Source organism: Jaculus jaculus, chromosome 7 (assembly GCF_020740685.1).
Source record: "Jaculus jaculus isolate mJacJac1 chromosome 7, mJacJac1.mat.Y.cur, whole genome shotgun sequence".
Lineage (NCBI taxonomy): Eukaryota > Metazoa > Chordata > Mammalia > Rodentia > Dipodidae > Jaculus > Jaculus jaculus.
In genome coordinates, this window is record NC_059108.1 from 31,046,056 (window position 1) to 31,061,488 (window position 15,433).

Genomic DNA, 15,433 nt, shown 5'->3' on the forward strand with positions numbered 1-15,433 from the left:
GTATCACGGCAGCGGTGATAGCGGCTGTGGCCGCAATAGCAGCTGCTGCCACAGCAGCCGGTGTGGCCATGGCCACTTCGGTACAGACTGCTGAAACTTTGAATAGTTTGGCCTCCTCCACTACCGTGGCCCTGGAGACTCAGACAGCCCCAAATTCCCATCTAAAGAGTGTTCTCTTATTTTAAGGAATGGATAGGAGTGGGAATGTTCCTGGTGTGCTGCCTGGGAGGATGCGTACTTTGCCTCTGGTTGGTTTGCCACTTGCGAGCCCAGACCAGGAGGGACAAGATGGTCATTTCTCAAGCGCTCGCTGCCTTGGAAAGTGGTTCCTCCCCCCAAATTTGGCTGTCAGCTTTAAAAGACAAATAGCTCCCCTGGCCCTTGCACCCTCAGGGTCTCAGAGTACCCATTGCACAAGGATGGGCAGGGATCTGGTAGCTTTCGTTTGACCGCCGCCTTTGCACTCTCAGGGGATCTGTCCCATTGCACTGAGGAAGGGGAGGTTGAACTTCTTCCCTTGATCGGTCAACACATCATGAGGTGCGGACCTGATCGGGAAGGTGGCTATTTTTTCCTGAGCTATGCCATTAAAAGATGGCACTGGCTTCCTGCCAGTCTTGAGGTAATCAATTCCTTATTTAGGCAGCGCCTTGGCGCCAACCTCACTTGAGGTTGCGCATGCGCTTGACGCACCTTGTCCCGAGCCTATCCCATGGCTCCGGTGGGCGGGTGAGCCTGTGGCAGCCAACCAACAGGTGCCCCATAGTATTCTGCCCTATAAAAGTAGCTACACTCCTGCGCCCCTCGCCCCTCGCCATCAGCTTTCCTGTTAACCAAGAGGCTCTCCAATAAAGTGTGATCAAGAAGGATCTTCGTTTGCTGGTCGTTCTTCTCCTGCTGGTCAGGGGGTTCGCCGCACTATTTAATAGCTATTTCAATAAATATTTATTGGGTATATACTATTTACATACATATGTCCTGGACATTGTATAAGGCATTGAACTATTTAGAGAAGAGAACTTTATTCTCCCAAGAAACTAAAACAAATAAGGGAACCTAGAGGAGCTCAACAAAGAGCCATGTAAAAGTATGCGCTAGTCCTCAGGTACACCAAACACAATTGACTTATTGTACCAGAGAAGGTGATACCTGAACACTGCATGGAAAACTGGCAAGGAGCAGGGGAAGGCGATGCAGACTTGAGGCAGGGGAGAGAGCCAGGTTCCTCGGGAGCTCCAGCGAGTTTGAGGAACTAAATGATGTTACTTGCAGGAGTGAGGGATCTCTAGACTGGATGAATTAGAGTTTAGAATTTATTTCAGATATGTTGGACGTTTATGGAAAGATTTAACACAGAAGAATAGCACATTATTTTTAGTCTGCAAAAACTAAAGATTTAGAGACTTTGGCTCTGGGGTCAGATTGAGTTTATGATTCATGACTTTGTGAACTTGGGCAAGTTACCTTAAGCCCTAGTTTCTTCTCTTAAAGCTAATACTACCTTCTTCGTAGGCATTGTTTTAATTTTGTAAGAATTAAATGTATCATTTGTGACATTCTTAGCATGATTATTGGCACAGATAATTCCCTCCAAAACCAGCTATAACTAGTGTTCATATTATCTCAGCCATAGCAATTCCTATGCTATAAACCTTCATTTTGCTCTGCAAGAGTTTGGAGGAAGAAGCCAGAGGGAGGGAGACCAGTGAGGAGAAATCTGGGGTAACCTAGAGAAGGGTATTCTATTTTCTCTTCAGTTCCCAGCTGCCATTCAGCTGGAATTTAAAAAAAAAAAAAAGGAAAGAAAGTTCGTGGAATAAATGAAAAGGCAGCCTGAGTGGCCTTTCAAGATTAACTGGCTGAAAGAAATTAGGGAGTGAGGGAGGTGGGGAGTGAGTGAGTGAGTGAAAGATCCCCTCCAGGCTTCCAGCCTGGGTGACTCACAAATTTCTGGTACCATTCCGAGGAAACCTTTTTGCTCTCCAGGCTCTTTCTCAGGCCCCTGCTCTGAGAGCTGACATGCAGGTTGGTTGGCTGCCTTTCCAATTTCATCTGCTTTCTCAGTGACGGCTGTACACTTGGCTGCTTTGTTTGCTTCCAGGACACCTTGTCCTAATCACAGAGAAGGGATGTTTGAATTTAGAATCTTAAAAGCCTCACAACCAGGATTAAGTAATATGTTCCTTGTTTCTTGGCTGCTTTTTTTCCCTTTCTGGATCGTGGAGATGGCTCAAGATAAACTTCACCATGTGCTCCGCTGCTCAGGGGCATTAATAGCATCCTCCACTTCCACAATTCATATTGTGTGTGGCACAGATATCCTTCATGCTTTATCAGTATTACATAATTATTATCTTCTTTTATTATATTATATTCTTATAATTATATTATATTATAATATATAATATAATGTATATAATATATAATATATAATTATTATCTGTCTAAAATACAGAATTACCTATACATTATCTTTTATGTTCTGTGTTATTAAAACAAGACAAAAAAACTTAGCTCAGTTTTTGGCTTTTCTATTCCTTCAAAGTATCACTTCTACTGTTACTCTGGAGACAAACGCAGAAATCTGGAAGCCTGGTCCATGAACTTGTTCAAATCAGTTGGTCTGTCCCCAGGGCCTCCTTTTAGAAACCAAGGTAATAAGTGAGGCTGAAGGCACATTTCTCTGGTTTTCTCTTTCCTTCTTTTTGTTTGAGTTTGAGTATTCTAATTGACAAGAATGTCCTGGAATTAAGAACAGGGGCTTTGAGGTTATCTCAGGGCTAGGTTACCTAGGCTGAAGGCTCTGGCAATGTTAGTACAATTGTTTGAAGAGAGAACTTTGTGTTTTTTAAAAAATATTTTATTTTTATTTATTTATTTATTTGAGAGACAGAGATATACAGAAATAGGCAGGTAGAGACAGAGAGAATGGGCATGCCAGCGCTTCCAGCCACTACAAACGAACTCCAGATGGTGCGCGCCCTTGTGCATCTGGCTAATGTGGGTCCTGGGGAATGAATCAGGGTCCTTAGGCTTTACAGGCAAGATCTTAACCGCTAAGCCATCTCTCCAGACCAGAATTTTGATTTTTTTGAGGTGATAGTGATTGAACTCAAAGCCTCCTGCTCTATCACTGAGTTATATCTGCAGGGGACAGAGAATCAAAAATATATAAACGGGCTGCAGAGATGGCTTAATGGTTAAGCGCTTGCCTGTGAAGCCTAAGGACCCTGGTTCAAGGCTCGATTCCCCAGGACCCACGTTAGCCAGATGCACAAGAGGGTGTTTGTTTGCAGTGGCTGGAGGCCCTGGCGCTCCCATTCTCTCACTCTCTCTCTCTGTTTCTCTCTCTCTCTCTGCCTCTTTCTGTCTGTCGCTCTCAAATAAATAAATAAAAATTTTATATATATATATATATATATATATATATATGCCTTAAACAAAACAAATGACACATCATAGACAATTTTGCAATGCCTGTGCCCTCCCCCTACCCAACTGAGTCAGAATTCATGTGGCCCTGAGGTCTAGCTCAAGCAGAAAGAGTCCACAGAAAAATTTCTCCTACTTGGTTTTCTTCTCTAGGACATCTGGTCTGTGCTTGTGTGTGCCACTCAGAAATAGTAAGTGAAGGATGGGAAATTAAATGTCTCTGTGGGAAAGAGCAATGTTTTGAGTTCACAACATTATAGTCAGCTGCTGTCTTAACTTTTTCAGATCATGAATGCACTCTGAGGCTATTAAAATCTATTTTTGGCGATTAAAAACAAACAAAAAAAGTTAGAGGGCTGGACAGATAGCTCAGCAGTCACAAGGACCCAGTACCCACCTAAAGATGCACAAAATGGTACATGTGTCTGGAGTTCAGTTACAGTGTGATTGGAGGCCTTGGAGAGCCCATTCTCTAAGTCTGTCTCTCTGTCTCTGCTTGCAAATAAAGTTTTATTTATTTATTTATTTATTTATTTATTTATTTATTTATTTATGTTTAAAGTTAGGGGTACCGTGTTTCTTTCCCAATTTCTCCGTGTCTGGCAACAAAGACCTAAACATCCCAATTCTCCTTTTTCTCATTTCCAACTTGTATTTGTGGGGAGAGCAATCTTTGTCCTGAATGCTGTGCTATGAGAACACAGCAAGCCAAAAAAAAAAAAAAAAAAAAGGCACCTAAGCCAGGCCAGCCGGTTTCTTCAGGAGGAAAGGAGTTGTGGGGTTTGGAGGCCTCTTTAAGAATCTGGCTCCCTGGCAAGGGGGCTGGTCTATCCTGGGTGTGGGAGAAGGGAGGGGTAAAGAGTCCACGAGGCCAAAGTAGATCACAAACTAAAAAGAAACCAGGAAGTAAGTAAGAAGAAATTATTGCCCTCGGTCCATGGCTCAGGATATCAAAGGCAGTAGCCTCGGCTGGCTGTGTGGTTATTCATTAGCGAAGAAGACGGCGCGGAGGGAAACGGGGCTGCAGGCTGGTCCAGCTAGCGTGGGCCAGGTGTGGAGAACTCACCTGCAGTCAGTACCTGTCCAAGCTTCTCTTGGAAGGAAGCAGATGTGGCTGGGTTCTGTTCTCACTTGAAGGTCTAATTAAATCCCTCTTCATTTTGTGTTTTTGGTTTGGGATTCCAAAGCAGACAGGAAGAAGAAGCATTTTTCCCACACAGCGACTGCCCAGTCCCCACTTGATTCTGCCGGGGCAGCGCGGCAGCCTCCCAAGCCGGGAGCCTCCGCGGAACGCGCCCCCGGCTGCCCGCGGACCGCGCAGGGGACTGTGCGCTCTCCAGTGCGGTGAGTTGGAGCTGACCAAGAGGCACAGAAAGTGGATCTGCGGAGACTGCGGGGAGAGGGACCTCCTCTCCCCTGCTGTGCCAGGGCACCATGGGCAACATCGGCGTGAGGCTCTGGGCATACTTGCAGCCCTGCCTACCCTGCCTGGCCCGGGAAGCAGACAAGTCGGTGGTGATTGAGAACCCAGGGGCCCACTGTCCCCCCGAAGCTCCCAGCTCGCTGGAGCCCCAGAGAAGCCATGGCCACTACTTTGTGGCTCTGTATGACTACGAAGCTCGGACTGCAGAAGACCTGAGCTTCCGCGCAGGTGACAAACTCCAAGTCCTGGACACGTCCCACGAGGGCTGGTGGTTGGCCAGACACTTGGAGAAAAAGGAAGGCGGCTCCGGCTCCGACCAGCAGCTGCAGGGCTACATTCCCTCCAACTACGTGGCTGAGGACCACAGTCTCGAGGCCGAGCCGTGAGTAGCACAGACCACACGTTTAACTCTTTCAGGCCTGCTAGCGAGGAGTTTCCTTCCTCCCTCCTTATCCCCAATCTTCTCATCTCCAGAGTGGCCCAGAGTATGCGGAAGTACTGGTCAAAAGCCACTAATTGAAACATACTTTTTTTTTTTTTTTTTTTTTTTTTACAAAGTGAGAGTGAAGCTGGCAGATAATTGAGGAAGTGACTTTGATTACAGGATGCATTCCTGCAGTGCATTTAACACTCTTGTGAGTGCCTCACTGTAAAGGCCGAACTGCATTTCATTTGCTAATAATCCACACATCTCTCCGAAACCATACATCCAAGTGGAAAGTTTGGCTCACTTTATTGATTTTTGACTTTTTAAACATTCCCTTTTAAACATTAGGATTTGAGTAAAACTTCAAATCCTAACACTAATCACAGTCCCTTTCATTCTCCTGAGATCACTCATAAGCCAACACAAAAGATAACAACTGCACAATACCGGTTTGTCTGGTGAGATCATAAAGTTTGCTTTGAAGTCCTAAATTCTGAAATGTGTTACTTAAATCTTGATGCCTTTTGATTGTTATGATTAAAACTGGCCAGGTATAGACTAAGAAATGACAATACTTCCTCAGAGAGGGAATAAAGATTTTCTCCTAAAAAAAAAATACCAAGAGCCTCGCCAGGAGGACACCCAGTGCTTCTAGCCCAGCTGCCTGCCATCACGGTGGCCAGCACTTACCTAGTCTTGTTACTATAGGTTAGGAAAACTCACTGAGTCAATCTGATTATCGTGATTTATGGTTTGAATCTGAAATGTCCCCTATGGACTCACATTTTGAACCTTGTTCCACAGCTAGTGGTGCTGTTTTGAAAGGCTGTGGAATCTTTAGGAGGTGGGGTATGGTGGTGAACACCTTTAGTCCCAGCACCTGGGAGGCAGAGGGAGGAGGATTACTGTGAGTTCAAGGCCAGTCCGAGACTACATAGTAAATTCCAGGTCAGCCTGGGCATGGGGAATTTATCAGTGGCCAAACCACTGAAAATGTTCACTGAAAAGAAAATGTTTCCCCCTTCCTCAGCACCTATTAACTACCAATAAATAACTCCTCAGGTAGTGGAGGACCCTCCTGAACAAGATCTTCCCCCAACCATGACAGAATGTTGACAGGCCCAATCTTGTGTAGGTCTTGTGTAGATAACCACATCTGCTGTGAGTTCATGACTGTAGTGGTCGTGTCGTGTCTGGAAGCCAGCATTCCACAGCACTCCTTCCCATCCTCCAGCTCTTTAGTGATGTTCCTTGAGTCTTGGAGGGCTGATGCAGTGTCATCCTCCAGCTCTTTAGTGATGTTTCCTGAGTCTTGGAGGGGTGATGCAGTGTCATCCTCCAGCTCTTTAGTGATGTTCCCTGAGCCTTGGAGGGGTGATGCAGTGTCATCCTCTAGCTCTTTAGTGATGCTCCCTGAGTCTTGGAGGGGTGATGCAGTGTCTCACTTGGGGCTGAGTACTCAGTAGCCACTTATTCTTTGCACTTTCGCCAGTTATGAGTCTCTCCAGAAACTGATACCCAGTGGGAGAAGAAACTTCTCTGACCAAAGCTGAGAGCAGCAAATCTGTATCTGTTCTTACTGAATTACACATAAAAGTACATGGTGCACACTTAAAAAAATATGCCTTACTTATACAATAAATGCTCATGTATGCATATTTATTTGTTTTTTACTAGTACATGGTTTCTGTGTAACATGGAAGTGTGCATATTATGTATTCAGTGTAATATTAGAAAAAAATTGCTACAAATACTTGGTCCCTTGAACACACGATAAACTATTACTTGAATATATTTGACTCATTCCACAGCCTAGGGTCTCCAGTTCTTCATCTGTGAGGTCTCTGGGGTTGCCTAGATTTCTGGTTTTCCTGATGATGTGGGAACACAAACTCATGTTTTATGTGTCATGCATTCATCTTTGATCAGATGGGAAAGGCTGAAGACTAGTCAAGTGAAATAAGATGAGCAATCCAAGGTGAACATATCCTGGGTGAAGGCGTGGCCAAAGCATCCTTACTAATATGTACACAGGATAAGACAGCTAAAATATCATGGGTGTTTTTCAATTCTCAAATGTGGTCATTAGCCAAGAAAACTTTTCTCCTCTGCCCATAATTCCAGACCTTACCTCTTGACTTGGCTGTTAGCAGTGTTTCCATCTGCCATTGTCAACCCAGGCCTCCATAGAGAGCTTCCCTTGAGGTCCTCCTGCGTAAAACAGGAGGCCAGAAGACACTTCCATTCTTCCTCTGCCAGGACAGGTTGCCTGTTTCCTTCTCAATGCACCTGGACACCTGGTTACTTCTGAAGTTAATGCCACCATATGGCTGAATCCATTTAGAACTTTTTCACACAGGTAGCTAAAAGTACTTTCATTCCACTTACAAGAGAAATGATTTTTAACTTTGCAGTTTTTGGAATTAAAGCATCCAACAGGCCCACACAGTACTTCACTACTCAAGGAATCATATATGGACAACTTTTTATATTATCTTTATTGAAGTTTTTCAACTTGTAATTTATTTTCCTTAGGAGTATTGTGAAAGTTAATGTAGTTAATTGAGCTTATTAAATAGAATTAAAGAATGGTTATTGTCTACATTCACTTAGGGTAGATGAGTAGACCATGGGAAACTAGTAAAGTTGATTCATTTAATTTTTAATTAGACCAGAGTAAAGAAGTGTTTGCTAGTCCATCTGATTGTGCTTTTATTATTGACTTGCATTAACATGTAAACACTTTCGTAGTTATTAGTGCCAGGTAAAATCAGTTGAAGGTTTTAGTGAATTTCTTTCTTTAACTTTCTGCCCTCCTTTCATCCCTCTTCCCCTCCCTCTCTCCTTCCCTCCCCCCTCCTTCCCCAGAGGTAGGAATGTTATAAAAACTGGACTATTTTAAAAATAAATCCAATTTACCAATTACTACTTCACTTCAAAATATTTTAACTTTCCTGAGTATATTAAGTGATACAATAACCCAGTTTGAAAAGAACTTTGTTTCTATGAAGAATCATTGTACTTATATTATCTTCAATTTGAGTTTGTTCCTAGATTCTCTTATAGATGGGTATTTTATCTTCTGCCTAGAATCTACCAAAAAGCTCTATTTTTAGATTTTTTTTTTTTAAATTGGTGTCTATTTGTGCCTATGGTAGCACGTGTGCCACAGTTCATGTGAGGAGGTCAGAAGACGATTTCCTGATGGGTCCTTGCCTTCCATCTTGTTGAGCCAGGATTATTGCTTGTTGTCCATGAGCTTCCAAGAAATTTTCCTGTTTCTACTTCCTTCTTTACCATAGGCACACTGGGACTAAAGAAGCCTAATGACAGCTTCTGTCTTTGACATGGAGTCTGGAGATCTGAACTCAGATTCCAAGAGTTGTGCAGTAAGTACTTTATCTCCACAGTTACCCACAAACCCTAGTCTTAACGTTTAACTGGACTGGAGAGATGGCTTGGCGATTAAGGCACTTACCAATAAAGCCCAACGACCCAGGTTCAAATCCTCAGTACCCACGTAAAGCCAGATGCACCAGATGGCACATGTTGTCTGGAATGTTTTTGCAGTGGCTAGTGGCCCTGGCACACCCATTCTCTCTCTCTCTCTCCATCTATCTATCTATTATCTATCTATCTATCTATCTATCTATCTATCTATCTATCATCTATCTATCTATCTATCTATCTATCTATCATCTATCTATCTATCTATCTATCTATCTATCTATCTATCTGATCTATCTCTCTCCTCTCAAATAAATAAAAATATTTTAAAAAGTTTTATTACACATAAATAACTCTCTTTCAATATATTATTTCAGTGTTTTAAAAGATACAGTTAATATTATGGTTGCTATAGTTTGGATGTTGAATGTTCCCTAAAGGCCATGTGCTGAAGGCTTGGTCCCTAAAAGGCATTATTGTCATGGGATGGTGGGAGGTCCTTTAATAATTGGAAGTGTATCTTCTCAGAGGATTGTGGGGTCCCTGTATCTTCCTTTCTCCTTACTTCTATGATGCGAGTTGTTTGCTTCACTATACACTCCATCTGTGACGTGCTGCTGCATCTGAGGTTCAAAGTACTAGGGCCAACTTAATCTTGGTCTGAAGCTTACAAAAATCATGTGATGAATAGAAATTTTCCATTTTTGTTTCCTAAAAACGATGTAGTTGGGCTGGAGAAATAGCTCAGTGGTTAGGGTTCTTACCTGCAAAACTTAGTGGCTTACTGAAAGCCAGATGCACAAAGTGGCACATGCAGCTAGAGTTCGCTTGCAGTGGTCAGAGGCCTTGGCACATGCATTCCCTTCCCCCCTCTTTGCTTGAAAATAAATAAGTAAAAATATCTGAAAAAAGATGTAGTTAAAATAATGACATAGATGAAAAATATTAGGCTTAGCAATAGTATAACTTACATGTGCTATCATTTACCTCCAAAGCTAAAAGTTGTTTACCTAATTACATGTGACTTGGTATAGTTCATGCCCTTAAAAAAACTATTTTATTTTTATTTATTTGAGAGAGAGAGGGAAAGAGAAAGAGAATGAGAGAATGGGCACACCAGGGCCTTCAGCTGCTGCAAACGAATTCCAGGGGCGTGTAGCACTTTGTGCATCTGGCTTAAATGGGACCTGGGGATTTGAACTGTGGTCTTTTGGCTTTGCAGGCAAGTGCCTTAACTTCTAAGCAATTTCTGCAGCCCCTAGTTCATGCACTTTTATGTGAAATTGAGCTATGATCAGACACAGGTTAGCTCAGAATCCTGAAGAGGGTAATGCAGAGGGCAATGGGGGGAACATGACCACATTAGCAAGCAACTGATTATTTCTGCTTCGAATTGAACTAGCCAAGCAGAAGCAGTTAGGATAACCAATTTGATCCCCTTTGCATGAAGCAAGTTCTTAAGTTAAAGAAACAACAATGAAATATATGTCTATACTTACGACTTTTTAACCATCTCAAAGGCATAAATTAAGGTTCCACTAGAGGAATCAGAGCTGGAGGCGTAGCTCAGTGGTAGAGCACTTACCTCCCATGTACAAGGCCCTTGGTTCCATACTTCACTGCCAACCATAAAAGTAGCAATAGGGTAGCAGTTCTGTTCTCCTAGGACAAGACATCTGACCAGAAGCAGCTGACTTGGGAGGAAAGTTTTATTTCAGGTTGACAGTTTCAGGGGAAAGTTTCCTCGTAATGGAGGACATCATGGCAGAGCAGGGGACTGGGGCATCCCATCTCTACACAGAGCAGGAAAGACACCATCTGAGTGAGCTAGCTCTCCGCACGGGCAGGGCTGGAGTACTAACCCTCAAGGCCCTCCCCCACTGACATACCCACTCCAGAAAGGCTCCATCCACCACCCTTAGGCTCTACCAGCAGGGGACTAAGAGGGAAGCTGAATCACAAACTCTTAGGGTTTTGGGGGGGCATTTTTACCTTCAAACCACCACAAATAGCAAAACAAAAATCAGTAGACTTAAAAGCTCCATGTGAATACAATCAAATTATTATATGTTCATATGTTAGAGTTCTCAATAAAAAATTAAGTTGGAGCTGGGCATGGTGGCACACACCTTTAATCCCAGCACGTGGGAGGCAGGTGTAGCAGGATCACCAGGAGTTCGAGGCCACCCTGAGACTACATAGTGAGTTCCAGGTTAGCCTGGGCAAGAGTGAAATCCTACCTTGAAAAACAAAAACAAAAACAAAATAATAAAATAACATAAATTAAATTGGGATAAACCCACTACATGAATGTGAAAATAAACAAATAATCCTCTTAGTTTTATTTTTTATTAAGATCCTGGGGTTGGAGAGATGGCTCAGTGGTTAAAGGTGCTTGCTTGAGAAGCCCAACAGCCAGGTTTGATACCCCAGTACCCTTGTATAGCCAGATGTACTAAGTGGCACATGTGTCTGCAGTTCACGTGCAGTGGCAACAGGCCCTGGAATGCCCATTCTTTCCCTCTATCTCTTTGTTTCTAAGTAAATAAATAGAATGTTTAAAAAGATTCTTATCTTTCCATCTCACTTTCTTGCATGTGCTCTTAAAAATCAGTACTTCTGTTCTAGGTCATGCCTTGAACCTGACATGGTCCTGAGAGACTGACTACGCAAAGTCTAAAGAATTGGTATTTGCTTTGTGGGTGTAAAACATGGCTTTATGTTCAGAAGTGACTCAGCACCTGTCAATGAAACTATACAGAGTATGAAGTCTGTCTTTGTCCCCTAAATTTGTATGTAGTAGGGCCAGAGGGGTTCAGAAGAGTCTTTGTGTTGCTTGTGAGCACCTGAGCTTGCACATCATTAAAGGGACTGCCCTGCCAAAGCAAGCAAGGGTATTTGTTGTAAATTTTTTGTAGCCTACACTTATGTGATAAAATGTTAGAACGCTATGATCATAAAGTCATGAAATTTCTCTCTGCCCTTTGTGAGCATGTTTTCCTAGTTGTGCTCATTTTTACCATATAAGAGGAGAACTCTTCTGAGACTTTATATAATGTAATGTTATTGCCATTTGCCTGGCTTGAAGAAAGAAGCATGCTGGAAGACAGTGGCATATTCTCAGAAATATTCTCTTGCTGCCACTTTCACAGTGAGGCTTCTCTCTGGAGACTTAATATTTCTGAACTTTGTAATTGTCAAATGCAAGCTGTGTGTGGTGTTCCTTGTCATTGCCCATGTAGGTACTAACAGACTTCTCTCAGCTGCATTTGAAACTTAAGTTATTTGGAGATAAACAATGTAGTTTATTTACTTATGTTTTGATATTTTATATTTTGAGGGAGGGAGTGGGAGGGAGAGAGAGATTATGAGCATGCCGGGCCTCCTGCCACTGCAAATGAATTTCAGACAAATGCAGCACTTTGCACATTTGGCTTTACCTGTGAAATCAAGCCCAGGCAAGGAGGCTTTGCAAGCAGGTGCTTTAACCGCTGAACCATCCCCCAGCCCTCAATGTAGTTTAAAAATTAAAATTACTACTAATAATTAAGGTTTTTATTTACACAACAGATTTTGCCTACACTGAGGGGCTAAGCCAGTAGAAAGTCACTCAACACAGTCCGACACGATTGTTCTTTGTCTATGTTATTTCCTTCCTTTTGTGTTTATCTTCAAAGAATACTATATGCATATGTTTAAAATGACATAAAGGATTTTTAGTTTTTACTCTAAATATATTTACATCTCATAATTTTAGGAGCCAAGCATAAAGAGGTTTATACATATAAAAATAAAATACATTTTAAACATGCATAATGTTGTTTGTCAAAATATATTGGTTATATCCAAGGTAAGAATTTTAGAACCAATAATTCAAATGAGTCAAAAGCATATCAATTAGGAATGTATCTTATGAAATGACTTTGTTATCTATAGAGTTACGCTATATTTCACTTGCTCCATCCATGGAAATATTTGCCATCATATACTATTTGCTGTAATGTAAAATAACAATATGAGAAATATATTGCCCCAAAATTAATGGCTGTCACTGAAAATCTATTCTCTCCAAGATGATAAGCTCTGGGATGTAAATGGTGGAAAGTGGAGCCACTGCTTTGGCTCTGCCCTGAGTTTAGTGGGATGGCTATGCATGATAAGCACTTTTGGGTAAATGAATAATTGAACAAATGGCTGCTGAAAATCTCAGGTCTCTTAATAAACACCTGACAAAGTTATCTTTTCAACTGTTCCTCTGTGAGTTGCTTTTTTTTTTTAACCTATTAGAAAAGTTCATATTAAAGGCATCAGTCATTATGCATTTTTTTTCCCTTGACTTATTCACACCTCAAGTTTTGGTTAGACTCACATTCATAATAGCATAATTTCTAGTCTCCCAGAAATCTGTTGCTTTAGTCTACATTTTGTGAAATAATACTTAGGAGTCACAACTGATTAAAATATTCTTTATAATGTAGAATGAAGATTAAGGCAGGAAGAGATTATATCTCATGGAAAAAGCATCTAAAATTGTATATACACACGAAACTATACTGTGGTTATATTCAAAGTAAAAGAGCTTTAAAATAGAAATCAAACCAAATCCAATTTCCAAAATTAATGTTGTGTGGCCAGACTTGTAATTTCAGTTTTTATGATCAGCATACATAACTTCAAATTAGTATGTCTATGCAATACTTTTTCAGTTTATATGTGCTAAAAATTTGACTCCAGTGGATATTAATAGATGTTTACTGTTACATTCTAAAACATCAGCAAATAAAATAATTAAATCTTATTTTTGCTAATTTTCTAACTAATTTTGCTGCAGTATTCTTTCTAATTCTCATTCTTAAAGGGGTCCTTAGGCCTGAAAGCACTGAGCCACCTTCTCTAGGGAAGGCAGTTATGTAGATTAATGGCAGCTTTAATGGTATTTCTGGTCTCCTCATAGCTATTTTCCAACGCTGGCAACTTTAGTATTAGTGTATGTCACTGTTTCTTTGAAGATTAATGTAATGGAAGACTTTTGCTAGAATGCATAGATGTGAATGCTGATCATGTGGCTGCATTACCCACGTTATTGCTTATTTAGCTAAATTCAGATATTATAATAAACTCTCCCTGTATAAGATCTTTCTCTTATAATTTTTTCTACAAATTTTTTTTCAGTTAGTCATTATTCTATTTAAATATTAAGTTAATTTTCATGCCAATGTCTTTAGTGTTTTCAAAATAACACTCTATAATGCCTTCAAATTCGGACAAAATTTTTAATTAGGGATTTTTCTTGATTTCTGTGAATGAGAATAAAATGAAAGAAAAAATAATTCAAGTAATTCATTTACTGAGAACTTTTGAACTTTATACTATGTACATAAGTTGAAAGGAATTTAGAATCATATCAAAACAAACACTTCCACTAACACAAATATTGCAAAGATCACTGGCACCTTGATTTGGATAGTTCAGATGAATCTCATATGGGTCCTCTGAAGGATCTTTTTTATAGATTTAAAGTCATTGTAAATGCTATTCTGAAAGCACATACATCTTTTAAAATTGGATATTTTTATTTATTTATTTACACATGTGTGGTATGTAGCTGGTGCACTAGAGTCTTGCTACTGCAAGTGAATGCCAGATTCACATGCCATGTTTTGCATTTGGCTCTAAGTGGCTACCATTTAATTGAAGCCATTTACAGACTTTGGGGGCATACGCTTTTAACCACTGAGATATCTCCTCACCCCACATATGGCTTTTGTCGCTTATGAATATTTATGTTACCATTCAAAGACTGTGCTCAAGCCTCAGCTTTGTGATGCTTGCAAAGCCACTGCCGGGAGTGGTTTCCAGAGGCTGCCTAAGGTCCCTCTGGGAAGGTGGATGGACTACCGAAGTCTTTTCAGCATTTCTCATCATTGAAGGAAAAGATTTCTAAGTGAATCAACAATCTTTTTTTCTGAGCACTTACCCTTAACAGAGGCAGTTTTGTTTATCCTGGATAGAGATGGTACTTCCTCAGAGTTACACCGTTACAGAAAGACTACTAAACTGATAATGCTATGTAAGTGTCCTGTAGCAGGAGACCTCTAGGAGCACATCTGTGGTGATACACGGAGAAAGAGGACACATCCCAGGGAGAGTGGATTACCTTGTAGGAGAGGATTAAGAAGGATTTCTAAGCTTGAAGGTGTCACTCTGGGGAGAGTTTAAGGAAGCAGGGCTTTGCTCTGAATTAGATTCTGTCAGGAAGTAGAGAACCATGTATGACTGGGAATCAATCAAGCTTGTGGAGGAGGCAAAACTAATCAGACACTTAAGATGTAATTGGTAAAAACATAGCTACACAGGTAAACTAAAATTGATGGATATTTGGCTTTTTTTTGTGGTTGGATAATGCCTATGTTTTTGTGTATGTTCACATGTGGCTATGCAATTATCTGCTCTTTTTTTGCCTTGGTCCATCATGGTACAGAGCCTGATGTTGGTGGTTTGTGAGACTGTTTATATTCAACAGGGAACACCAAAGCCTAGATCATGTACCAGGCTACTTTTTACTTTTTTTGGGGGGGGGGCAGTTTCAAGGTAGGGTCTCATGCTAGTTTAGGCTGACCTGGAATTCACTATCTAGTCTCAGGGCGGCCTCAAACTCTCGGTGATCCTCCTACCTCTGCCTCCCAAGTGCTGGGATTAAAGTT

At 41.2% G+C, this 15,433-nt stretch overlaps 1 protein-coding gene across 1 annotated transcript in view; it reads left to right on the forward strand.

The window, feature by feature from the left end:
• The first annotated feature begins 4,391 nt into the window (after nt 1–4,391).
• Nucleotides 4,392–15,433, forward strand: part of Frk (fyn related Src family tyrosine kinase) — a 104,680-nt gene continuing 93,638 nt past the window's right edge. Inside the window, exon 1 of the mRNA XM_004660648.2 lies at nt 4,392–5,237. Coding sequence (XP_004660705.2) covers nt 4,867–5,237 — 371 coding nt within the window. The 5' untranslated portion in view covers nt 4,392–4,866. The remainder of the gene's footprint in view (nt 5,238–15,433) is intronic.